The sequence below is a fragment of the Phascolarctos cinereus genome, unplaced genomic scaffold, assembly GCF_003287225.1.
Source record: "Phascolarctos cinereus isolate Bilbo 61053 unplaced genomic scaffold, phaCin_HiC Scaffold_4;HRSCAF=312, whole genome shotgun sequence".
NCBI lineage: Eukaryota > Metazoa > Chordata > Mammalia > Diprotodontia > Phascolarctidae > Phascolarctos > Phascolarctos cinereus.
Window position 1 is genome coordinate 118,116,603 of NW_027555847.1, and position 13,496 is coordinate 118,130,098.

General features: G+C 35.4%; 1 protein-coding gene across 8 annotated transcripts in view; it reads right to left on the minus strand.

The window, feature by feature from the left end:
* The window catches only part of KDM4C (lysine demethylase 4C), a 484,233-nt gene that overhangs the window by 227,466 nt on the left and 243,271 nt on the right, over positions 1–13,496 (minus strand). For all 8 annotated transcript variants that reach the window (XM_021006278.2, XM_021006277.2, XM_021006274.2 and 5 more), the window contains one exon: positions 6,100–6,220. In XM_021006278.2, coding sequence (XP_020861937.2) covers positions 6,100–6,220 — 121 coding nt within the window. The remainder of the gene's footprint in view (positions 1–6,099; positions 6,221–13,496) is intronic.

The following is a 13,496-nucleotide window of genomic DNA, read 5'->3' on the forward strand; positions in this document are numbered from 1 at the left end:
CTGATTCTAAATGGGTGGTGTTTTTTATGCCCTTAGGTGACCAGGAAGCTATGTGAAGAAAAGTATGGCTTTAAAAAAAAAGTACAGCTTGAGCAGTGACTTTGGGGCCAAAAAGATCCCAGGGACAGCTTTGTGCTCTTTCAGGGAAAAATCAGTCTGACTCATGTTGGCAGGGTCTGAAGGGAACCCTGATCATATTACACCTAACAAGGTCTGACCTAGAGGCTACAATTACACATCAGAAAGTCGTTATTTTTCAAGGAATAAGAAACAAGAGCCTGATATTACAAATTAAGATAGCAAATATCATGAAGAACTCATTCAATAAACTGTCCCTGAACAAGACCACTGTAATAGATCTAACTATGGCCCAAGTAAGCCTAGACAGAATAATGATCCACAAAAAAAAAAACCTTAAGAGCAATGCTTTTAAATGGATGTCACCATTTCAAACATTCATAATCTCTGAACTACAAGGAAAAAAAATCTTTCAAAATGTAGAGATCTAGCAGAGGAGACAAAAATTTTGCGGAATCAGGACCACATACATATAGTATCACTGTATTTAGGGTTGGCAAGGACCTGAGAGATAACTGACCAAAAATTTGCACTTTATAGATGAGAAAACTGAGACTTAGAGAGATGAAATGACTTGTGCAAGATCATAAAGCTAGGGTCAGGGCTGGAATGGGAACCTAGGTCTTCCTAATTAGAAAACTTAGAACTCTATCCTATTACACCATCATCCCTTTTGTCCTGTGTGCTATTAGAACTGTGCCAAGGATGCTTTCAGTGAACCATTCAAGAATGTGGATACATCCGAACACTGAACTACAAAAAAGTTACTTTAGCTACCTGTGGAACAATGCTTAGAATAATCATCTGTAAACAAGCATTTATTAAGTGCTTACAGAGTGCTAAGCACTAGGTAAACCAAGGGGGACAAAAAGGCAAAAATATCATATTGTTCCTAATGTCAAGGAGCTCAAATAATATTAGGAAGAGAAAACAAAAATAAATAGGTATGCATAAGATACATAAAATACAAATAAGAGGCAAATTCAGAAGGAAGGCACCAGGAAGAGAAAGACTCCAAGGAAAACCTCTTGGTGAAGATGGAATTTGATCTGAGCCTTGAAGGAAGCCATGGAGATGAGGAGGAAGATCATTTCCAGGGATGAGGGACAAGCCAGAGAAAAGGCATGGAAGTCAGGAGATAGGGTATCATGTCTGAGGAAAAACAAGTAGGCAAGGGGAGCAAGACCATAGACTATAACAAAAGGAAAAAAAGTAGAAGACTGTGAAAAGCAGAAGAGGGAAGGGGGTGAAGCACTTTCAAAGCCAAACCAAATACTTTTACATTTGATCCTGGACTTAACAGAGAGTCACAGGAGCTTACTGAATAGGGATGCAACATGGTGAGACATCCACGTTAAGCAAATCCTTTTGGGAGCCATGTGGAAAATGGACCAGAATGGGGAGAGACTTGAAGCAGCAAGAACTAATTGGATGCTACTTCAATAGGAGAAAGGTTATGAGGGTCTGCACCAAAGGAAAGAGAGGTATGGGAGAAAATGAAGAGTATGTAGATAAAAGAGGGGGTGAAGACTGAAATAACAAGACTTGACAGCATATTGTATGTGTGGAATAAGTTTGAAAGTTGAAGATGATACCAAGGTCATAAGCATGAGTGACGAGAAGAATACTGGTGCCCTTAATAATAGCAAAGCTGGAAGAGGAGAACGGTTTGAGGAGAAAGATGATGAGGTGGCTTGTACAAGTTTTAGAATATTTGTCGGACATCCAGTTGGAGGTGTCCACTAGATAGCTGATGATAAAAAACTAGAGTTCAGGAGAGAGGTTAGGGCTAGATATTTAGATCTGGGAATCATTATCATACATATAATAATTGATCCCATGGGAGCCGATGAGATCAAGAAGTAATAAAGCACATAAGGAGAAGGGTCACGAAAGAACTTCGAACAGCCACTGTGAGTGGGCACGATATGGCTGAAGATCGAGCAAAGACTGAATAAGAACAGTAAGGTAGGAAGAGAACCAGGAGAGAAGAGTGTAATGAAAACCTAAAGAAAAGAGAATACGCTGACAAGAGAGAGAGACCAACAGTGTGAAAGGCTACAGAGAGAAAAGACCATTAGATTAGTCAGTGAAGAGATCATGTGTAACTTTGGAAAGAGCAGTTTCAGGTGAATGATGAGGTTAAAAACAAGATTTAGTGAAGGGGTTAAAAATCAAATGAGAGGGGGAAAAAATCATATAAAGGGAGAGATAATGGAGATACCGAGATTAGAAAACCATTAAAAAACATGAGATGACCACAATAACAATAATGTATTAATATGTATAGGCACTTACTAGTGCTAGGCACTGTGCTAAGCACTGAAGAAACAAAAACAGGCAAAAGACAAACCCTATCATGAAGAAGCTTAAAGACTAATGGAGGAAATAACATGCACACAAGCATACACAAAGCAAGCTATACAAAAGATTAATACAAAATAATTAGAGGAGGAAGACTCAGGAAAGGAGACAGAGAAGGAGCAGTCAGATAGGCAGGAGGAAAACCAAGAAAGAACGATGTATCAAAAACTGAGAGTATTAAGAAGGAGAGATCAATAGGGTCAAAGACTGAAGAAAAGTCAAGGAGACTGAGGATTAAAAAAAAGGTGATTGAATTTGGTAACTAAAAGACTATTAGTCCAATTATCCATCATCTTTATATAGATGACTCACAAATTGAGATATCCAGCCCTAATCTATCTTCTGAAAGATAATATCTACCTTCTGGACATCTCCTCTTAGGTGTCCCATCAACACTTGAAATTCCAAAGAGTTAAAACAGAGAGAGCACCTTAGACCACATAGGAAAGGGGAAAGTGGAGTTTAGAGAAGCTACTTCATTGCCCACTGTAACTTTAAAGAACCATTACAACACCAGAAGACCCATGGCGGAAAATGCTATCCACATCCAGAAAAAGAACTATGGAGTCTGAATGCAGATCAAAGCATACTATTTGCAGTCTGTCTCTTTCTTTGCCTCTTTTTTTTTGGTTCTTCTTTCTCATGGTTTCAGTCATTGATTCTAATTCTTCTTTATAACATGACTAAAGTGAAAATATGTTTAATACGAATGTATATGTATAGTCTATGTCAGATTGCATGTTGTCTTGGGGAGGAGGAAGGGGAGAGAGGGGAAGAAAATTTAGAACTCAAAATATTACAAAGTGAATGTGGAAAAATAAAAATAAATAAATAAAATTTTTAAATGGAACCATTACATATTCACTGAGTGTCTTCCTTTCAATTCCTTTCTAAAACTATTTGTATTTAACTAACACAGTACAAGGAGAAAGATAAATTTCTTAATTAGTTTTGTACCAGAGAATGAAGTTAACAATCAGACCTTCAAGAAACATCGAATTAAATCAAGGCCATAGAAACTCTCTGTTATCAATTTGGAATCAAGATGCTGGAAAATCAGGTAATTTTTGGATGTTGTAATTATTGATAGGCCATATTTATAAATTTAAAGGGCTACACAGATTGCAGTTACTGCTCTTCTGATATCTCCTAGGATCTTAAAAATCAGACCTGACTTATTTTGACAGGCATCCTGGTGTTTGGGATAGAGTGATAGACTTCCTCAGTACTGCATAGTCTCAAATTAAGGATCTACCACTTACTGGCTATACAGCCATGGACAAGCCATTTTATCTCTCTAAGCTTCAGTAGCTTCATCCACAAAATGGAGATAACAGAAGATTCTCACATGGCTGTTGTGGCTGTCAAATAAGATAATGTGCTTTTAAAAATTCACAAATTTATCAAAGCTGTTTAAACATTTAGAGGAGAAGGAGGAAGGTATAGTTTTTCAAAAGCTGAACTGACTTATTATTAGGTCCTTGTTACCTGAAAATATCTTGCTACATGATGCACTGGGTAAAAGAATATATTTTAGTATTCTTATTTTATAACTAATTTATTTTTAGTTTTCAACATTCACTTCCGTAAGATTTTGAGTTTTAAATTTTGTCCTCCTCCTTCTCCTCCTCCTCCCCAAGACAGTGTGCAATCTGAAAGAAGCTCGACTTATATATTCATGTTAAACATATTTTCACATTAGTCACGGCGTAAAGACGAATCAAAACTAAGAGCAGGAACCACAAGAAAGAACAAACAAAGTAAAACAACAAAAGAAAAGGAGAGCAAATAGTATGCTTCCATATGCATTCAGACTCCATAATTCTTTCTCTAGATGTGGATAGCATTATCCATCTTGAGTCTTTTGGAGTTATCTTAGATCCTTACATTGCTGAGAAGACCTAAGACTATCAAAATAAGTCATCACACAATGTGGCTGTTACTATGTACAATATTCTCCTGGTTCTGCTCATTTCACACTGCATCAGTTCATATAAGTCTTTCCAGATTTTTCTGAAGTCTGTTTGCTCATCATTTCTTATAGCACAAGAGTATTCCATTACATTCACATACCACAACTAGTTCAGCCATTCCCCAATTGATGGACATCACTCCAATTTCCAATTTTTTGCCACCACAAAAAGATCTGCTATAAATATTTTTGTACATGTAGGTCCTTTTCCCTTTTTATATCTCTATGGGATACAGACCTAGTAGTGCTATTGCTGGATTAAAGGGACAGTTTTATAGCCCTTTGGACATAGTTCCAAATTGCTCTCCAAAATGGCTGGATCAGTTCACAAATCCACCAATAATGCATAAGTGTTCCTATTTTCCCACATCTCCTCCTACATTTATCATTTTACTTTTCTGCCCTATTAGCCAATCTGATAACCTTGAGGTGGTACCTCAGAGTTGTTCGGACTTGCATTTCTCTAATCAGTAGTGATTTAGAGCATTTTTTCACATGATTATAGAAAGCTTTAATTTCCTCCTCCGAAAACTACCTGTTCATATCCTTTGACCATTTATCAACTGGGTAATGACAATACTAAGCACTCTCTAAAGTAATGAAATTAGGGGTCCATTCTCCACCCTCAAATACTCAGAAGAGAATTCAACCTTTTTCAGTTGCACATATTAAAGGCAGGTTTACCTAGTATCTGCATTCGATTCTATCTACCTGTTTATCTACCCTGATCCCAACCTACTTATCCACCTCTCATAGAGATGTAAATAAAGTAATGCTAAATCCCTAAAATAAGTCCATTTAATCTTTTCCAATTAAGCTTAGTGGAAGATTGGCACAGTAAATGCTGGGCTAGCAAAGGAAGGGGACTTGGGTTGAGGTACTGTCCACAGGCTGTGAGATTACATCTCAACACTCTAGGCCAATTCTCTAAGGCTATAAGTTTTAAAGAAGGTGCCAGACAGCTTTGGTACAGAAAATTTACTCATTTGGGAGCTCCCTGTATCAATTAAATCACAGAACCTATTCTGTACCTTGAATTTTTTCCACTCATATTCATAGACTAAATAAAAACTCAGAATCTAGGATATGTCTCAGATTAACCTGACAATATTCTCGGAGATATGGATTCTCTTTAACTCAATTACTTTCAGCCATATCTCTAGTACTTGGCACCATATTTTCACAAAATAAGCACTTAATAAATGTGGACTGGGTTAAGTAGTTTGTTTTGAAAATAATGATGTCAAACAAAATGAGGGGACAGGGGAAGGAAGACAGTGACACATCAAAACACTGAAACTCAAGATTTCAAGAAATATCAGTATCTTAAACAATTAATGATTGGCACTATTTCTAAATATGACAGTTTTGTCTAACCCATGAACCATGTAACTTTTTTCAAAATACAGTGAAAGTGGATTTGTTTTTTATTCAAGGACTATTTAACCACACAATATGAATAAATGTTTTCATATAATACAGAAGATCTAATTTAAGGAAATCTTTATTGACATCAGAAAAAGGCGTTTTATCCCCAAAGTAATGAACTTGCAAACATAACTAAGGATTTTAAATTCTACTGTTTTGTATTTTTAAAGAATTTGCCACAAAGTCAAAGCAGATCTCTCTACCACACAATTTCACCCAAAGGCAGACTTGGAAATTAACTTAAGTAAAAAACTCACCTTCATCACTGGCTGCTTGCTGCTTTACCAGGGTCATTGGTGATCTGGCTGGAGGTTTACTGAGTGGATGGCGCCAACTCTTAGAAGTTTTTGTTTCAGCTTCTCTTCTCTGACTACAAAACTAAGGAAAAACCAAATACAGTTTAAGTCAGATTCGCAAATACTACTTTCATACTGGCGAGAAGTAAACTATGCTAAGAAAACACAAAGAATGTCATTTGTTTTCCTACTTCTATCTCCTTTTCGGGAATATGAGCTACTGCACTTTTGTTTTTAACACCTATTAGCAAAACAGGCTTAAGGTAACAGAAATAAAAGTGAAGTAAAGTTGTCTAGCTCACATTCAATAAGGAATTTTTTCAGTAGTAATTTTACCATGAAGACATTTAATATACCTCTCAATTTCATCCTCAAATACTTACTGAAGGGTGAGTTAGGTTTGTTACACTTGCAATACACTAATAAGCTCTCAATTTCTCAGAGTTCTAATTTAAGCATAAAAGAATACATGGATTTCTTTTTTCAAATGAAATTACTGAAAATTACTATTTTTGATTGAACAAGAGACAATACTGTCGTTGTGACACCTTATGGTTCTCTTCATCTTTCCACTGAGGGATGGAAAAGCTCTTGGAAACCTATTTCCTGTCCTAACATCTGTGTCATCCCTGCACAGGTAGAAAAACTAATTAAGAAAATTAAAATTAAAAACTAATTAAGAAGAATTGAAGCATAATTTTACTGCCATGAAACCACCTTAAATTTGTTTTCCAAATCTTTGGTTAAGTGCACTTTGAAATTATTTGCTTAAAAAGGATGGAATATCTTCAAGAATATTTTGAGAGATTTTCTAGTAATATAAGCTTTTGAGTGCGGGCTAGTGCTTAAAATAAGGATTAGATTGAAATAAAATTACAACTCTTCATTAGTTTCAGACAAGAAAGAAACAGCTGATGGGACATAGGAAGAGGTTTCGCACTTTTAAATAGGAAAGCAATGAATCATTTCCCTCAGACTAGAAAGAGAGGCTGATTATGCTTTCTTTTCTTTTCTTCTTCCACAAAGAAAGCAGGGGGGAAACTGGCTAAATGGAAAATCAGTTTTGTCAGATCCATCATAGGTGGTAAAAGAAAGTAGGAGTAGAAATGATTCTAGTGACCTGAAAGTGAAATGGCTTTTGATGAAGAGTACATTGTAGCAATCTAATAAAAATCTGAGAATAACACCAAGATGAAAGTAAGTTGTGGCTGAAAATAGTTTAAAATTAAACATAAAATACCAAATTATATCTACATGTTGATTTAAAATTTGCCGTAAAATATCTTCAATTTCTGGTGAACATTTGGCAATATTATCTTAGTACAGATATATTTTTTATAATTATGAGACTTCATAACCTTCAGTGGTCTGTAATCCCTTGAAAGAGTATTCCCTCCAAAGATGCAGACTGAAACCAATCTAAACTCTCTCCTTCTTTATGATTCTTGCTCTTAGCCTCCCATAAAACCTTCCCAGAGGGCTGACTCAATGCATTAAAAGGGTGACATCATTTGGTTGACATATATAACAGAGTACAAAGGCTATCCATAAGTAATCCCTAACTCTTGTTATGTGATTGCTACTTTTCCAGTCACACATCTCTCATAGAATCTTTTATGTAGATTCTCTTGCACAGTTCTTGGCTGGTACCTTATGTTACTCACATTTACCACCCACTTTCCAAATTCATATTTTATGTTACATTCAACTTTAATCCTTAGAACACTGTTGTATTCTATAACTCACAGCCAAAAAGCAAAAACAGAAGAATACTGTTTGAAAAAAAAGGGTAGGCCTTTGTTTTGGGAGTCATTAAAAACACTGAAAACTTTCCCAAGAGCAGTCCAGCCCACTTTATACCTCCATTTCAATTATGAGGCCATCTTCTCCCCAATTCATAGTGACTATCTGAGATATATCTACTGATGAACTAAGTCCATTCATTATCCATCCAACAGCATACCATAATTGCGACAATATGTATTTTTCATCAATTTGGTTTTCCAAGTGTGGATACTTTGTGTGCATTCTACAAATGGTTATGGCTATCTTACAAATTGTAAGTCCCTTCTATGCAGGAGCTTTTTAATATTTCTTTCTGTAGCTCCATGCCTAGTGAAGTGTCAGGAGCATTAAGGAAGCTTAATAAATGATGGTTGAAAAGTGAAATGTTAAAAACTAAAATAAATAAATTTAAAAAAATAAATGATGGTTAAACAAAAACGAATTGAATTTCATTTACTAAGCTCTGTAATGTTGTAGACCTTAGTGCAATCAGCACATTATAATGCATTAAAAGGAGCATCAGGAGAGTAGTATCATCTCTAGAGAATCTCTCTTTCACTTGGATTTAAAAATAAAACAATCTACAGAAAAGTCTAAGATGTACCTTATATTTAACACTGAAACCTCCTATGAAAGTAGGTCTTTTATCATGTAGTTTCCAATTATTAAATGAAATGTTTAAAATATTTTATTGGGAACTTATGCAAACCAAAAATTGACCTAATAAATACCAAACTCCAGTTATATCACTTCAAATTCTCTTCTAATGCTTTCAGTATACAAATATGTTTCACCTACCTAATATATCATCCTGGTATTGTGTTTTTCAAGTTAACTTTTTCATTAGAATAAATGGCACTGTTATTTTGTACATGTTATTTTTTTCCTTTTGTGAAAGATTCAATTTTTTGAAATTTCATTCAACTATTTCTTTTCAAATAAACTACATGATCAATTTTCTAACCATTTTTTACTGATGACAAGATACATTATAGTCCACATAAGAGATGCTGGGAAATACAAAATGAGTAAGTATTCGGGTCAAAATGGGCAGTTCTTTAGATTTTAGTATTGATCTGAAAGTGTTAACAATAGCTAACATAGGACTGCCACTGAATCTCAGGGTTGGAAAGTATTACAGACGTCATCTAGTCTAAGCCACACAGGGACAAGATTCATTTCTACGCCGCTATGAATGATATCCAGGATCTACTGGAAAAACATTCAGTGATTGATAGGGCTTCACTTCCCAAAAACAGACTACTTCACTTTGGTGCAGCTCTAATTATTAAAAAGGTGCATCTGGCCTCTCTGCAACTTCAACCTACTGATTAGTGTAAAATGTTCCTCTCTCTTAACCTTCTTTTACTTATTCCCATCGCTTTACACCAGATATATACAACTATGTAATAAAGTTATGTAGGATACCAAAAAAGGGTGGGCCACTATAATGTCACAGAACCAACTCTATTTGGCATTTGGCCCAAGACCTAACCACACATACAATTCAGCTTTCCCTATTAACTCGCCTTTATTCCCTGATGGGGACAGCAATGGTAAATACAGCGATCAAACCCAGTAAGTAAGAGTATATAAATGGCTGTCATCAGATCTACATTTCCACTTCATAGACCTACGACTAAAGGAGAGTTATGACTGGTCAAAATTCAACTAAACAACACTAGGGCAAAGCAAGGAGAAACATAACAGAGATAAAGAGAAAAAATTAGGACCTAATGGTCCCAAATGAAAGAGGATTCTGCTAGGGACAATAAGTGAGGCAGTCAAGATGCCTTATTCTAAAAGGAATACTTGCAAGATTGGAAGGATCACAGAATATCCAAACTGCAAAAGACCTCAGATATCATTTCATTCAAACTGTACCTAAATATAAATCTTCTGTACAACATCATTAAGAAGTTAGTTATCTCCTTTCTGCTTGAATATCTAAAAGACTGTCATTTCCTACTTTCCAAGGCATCCCACTCCATTTTTTTTTAGAATTCTAATAATAGGAACTTCCTCCTCAGGTCAAGACAAAGACTATGTTCAACTTCTACTCACTATTCCTAACTAAATTCTGCCCTTTGGGGCCAAGCTGAACAAGGCTACACCACCCTCCCTTGACATCTTTCAAATTCTTGAAGATAATTATCAAACCTTCCCAGCACACAGATCTCTTCTCCTAACTAAATAGCTCCAGTTTTTCAACCAATCCAATCCTCATACAGTTGAGTCCTCGTTATCATGCATATTACCCAAATCATCTAGTTTCTGCATATGCATATTCTGGCTAGGTTCTCAGAAATTTTCTTTTACTTGAGACTCCCAAATGTCTCACATGGAGACCTTTTCTCTCCAAATTCTCCCCAAGGTGCTTTTCAAGCTCATGAGTCATACCAACAAAATGAGGAGAGTGAAAACACGGGATCTGTAAGAATGTTCCCACTTCAAGAACTGTCTAATGCCTACTCTCACCTAACATAATTTCAGAAAGCTTTTTTAATTAAATGAATTTTTAATTTATTGTAAATTTTGTTTTTAATTTTTAAATTCTTTTTAATTTTTGTTTAAATCCAATTCTTGGTGTCCCAAATTACACCATAAAAGACAGGATGTGAAGCCTTCGGTGACGAGGATGTGAATTCAAGACCCACCTATGACACATAAGAACTATGCCCTGACAAAAGTCTCAGTGACCCAGGCAAATCTCTAAGAGCATTAGTTTCAGAACAGCTGACAATATGAACTAGTAGAAGGAATTTGAGAGAGAGAGAATTACCCAATTCCTTGGAACCCAGATTTTTCATTTATAATTAGGTGTTCCATGAGAATATTTTGATGCTGGTCGTATTTTTTCCTTGAAAAAACTAAGCCTGAAATAATCATACAATTACTATACATGAGGGCTGCTAGGCAGTGCAAAGGATAGACTGCCAGGCCTGGAATCAAGAGGACTTCCCTTACTGAGTTCAACTCTGACCTCAGGTACTTACTGTGTGACCCTGGGCAAGTCATTTAACTCTCTTTGCCTCAGTTTCCTCATCAGTAAAATAAGATGAAGAAAATGGCAAACAGCTACAATATTTTGCCAAAGAAACCTGAAATGAAGACTCAGTCACAACTCAAACACTATACATCGAGCTGACTGACATTTAACGCCCTAATAATCTGACTCCTTTTCCAATCTCGTTAAAAATTTTTAACTCTCCATGTACTCTATAATCCAGTGACAGACTTTCTTGCTACTGCATGAACATGACACTTTATCTAAGAATTCCATGCACTTTCACTGCCTGTCACTGATTCCAAGAATTGTCTCCCTCTTTATCTCTGCCTCCTGTATTCCCTGGATTTCTTCAAGTCTTAATTAAAAGCCAACCATCGACAGAAGCCTTTCCCACTCTCCTTGAATGCTAGCATGGAATTCCCTCTGTGATTATTCAACTTATCCTGTATATTGACTTTGACATAGATGTTTGTATGTTGTCTCCCCATTGGACTGTTAGGTATCTTCAGAGCAGGGACTGTTTGCCTTTCTTTGTATCTCCAGCACTGAGTGTTATACCTGGTAAATAATAAATAGGCTCTTAATACATGCTTGACCTGACTAATTGTTGACTTTAAGAAATCAGAATTGGGAACATTAGCATTCAGTAATAACTTAGCTTAATACTGAGGGTGGAACAGAGGCTGCCTGCTTTCTGATACTTTTTATCTTACTTAGCATAATACCTGGGCCAGCAGATGCTTTATGCAGTCTAAAGAAATAAGAGACTAACTGGTAATGAATCTGACTCTCTCATAACTAGAAATTAAAGAAATACAGTGAGCTAATCACTCCTCTGTTTAATTGTCAATGTTTAATCAAATAGGAAAACTAAGTAGATTTCTCATGAAGAGCAAAAGACTCATTCATTCCACAAATTTACAATGAAAATAATGGTTACCATTTCTACTGAGCGCATATAAAACAACTTTACTACTAACATCTCACTTATTTAGCACTGTCAGTAAAGGAGCTATTTGCTAGAAATAATAAAGCAAATCGATTTATATTCCAAAATTATTAGCAGCTAGATGATACATTGCAAGGAGTGATGGATTTGGAGACAAGAAAATATGAGTTCAAAGCTTGCCTCTACCACTTACTAGAAATGTGACCCCAGACAAATCTTAGCACATACATGTTTCTGAATTTCTGCATCTATAAAATGAGAGAATGGATACAAAGGCCTCTAGAGTCCTTTACAGCCCTAATTCTGTAGTCCTATGACACTACTTAATTTCAATTAGTTTACCTTCCTTAAATTTTTCAAATGTATGTCATAAATGTCCCTACCCTTTTAACCAGAGTACACTCAATATAATGTAATCTCTTATTGATAACTCAGTGTAATTATTGTAACATCAATGACTGGAATTCATTGCAACAATGATATCTAATTAAAGGATGACTGAGAAGTGTAGAACTGCTTGCCTCTAAATAAATTGACTCCAGACGCTTATAGGTTTCCTCTTTAGTATTTCTTTCTAGTCTCTTGATGCTGAGATGACACTTTTCCTAAGAATCACTTTAGGAAGCATCTTTCTAGGTCTCCCTCCCAATTAATTATCTTCTAATATTCTGTGGGCTGGGAAACCAGATAACCAAGCTTCAAAGCTTCGTATAAAATAAGAGAGAAATTTCTGAATGAAATCTTAAGGGGCTCTCTTACAAACTAAAGCACACTGGCATTGGTGGTTGGCATTTTCAAAAATTATTTCAGGTGGCAAAAAAAAAATTTTCAGTGGTTTCTTTTCCTTGTTTCCAGATTTGGGGAAAATAGACATTAACATGAGTCTAACTTTCAAAAAGGAGATCACACATACGATATACACTGCTACATGCAGTAGAAATTATCTTGTACTTACTTGGATTAAAAAACATAATTAAAGTTCCTAAAATTTTCTAACCGTGCATGTTGAATTTTAGGTAAGATACAATAGAAAGCAAGCTCCCTGAAGATGAGGAGACTTTCATTTTTGTCTTTCAATCCTCAGTGTCTACCACAATGACTGATGCATAGTAGGAATATAATGAATACTTGATAAATTTAACTAAATTAACTCATACTTTTTTAGCCCAGTTCTCACTTATAAAATAATGATATTTCTACTAACATATCTCTGAGAATTATTATGACAATCAAATGAAATAAATTATGTAAAGCACATAAAGTAAAAATGGAAAACAAAAATTTCAGCTATAATTATTAGACAGAGTATACTCCTACAAACTATAGCCCTGATTTTTAAAATCATTAAACTATGAAAACATTTTTATAAACTCCATTTCATTTTGAAAGATATAATTTTTTTAAAGAATCACTTAAGGGGCAGGTTAAGTGCTACAGTGGACAGAGCATGGGCCCTGGAGTCAGAAGGACCTGGGTTCAAATCCAGCCTCTGAAACATAACACTCACTAGCTGTGACTCTGGGTAAGTCACTTAACCCTCATATTAAAAAAATAATAATAATAACTTAAAATAACCCAAAAAAAGGCTTGCAAAAAAAAAAAAGGACAAGCAGG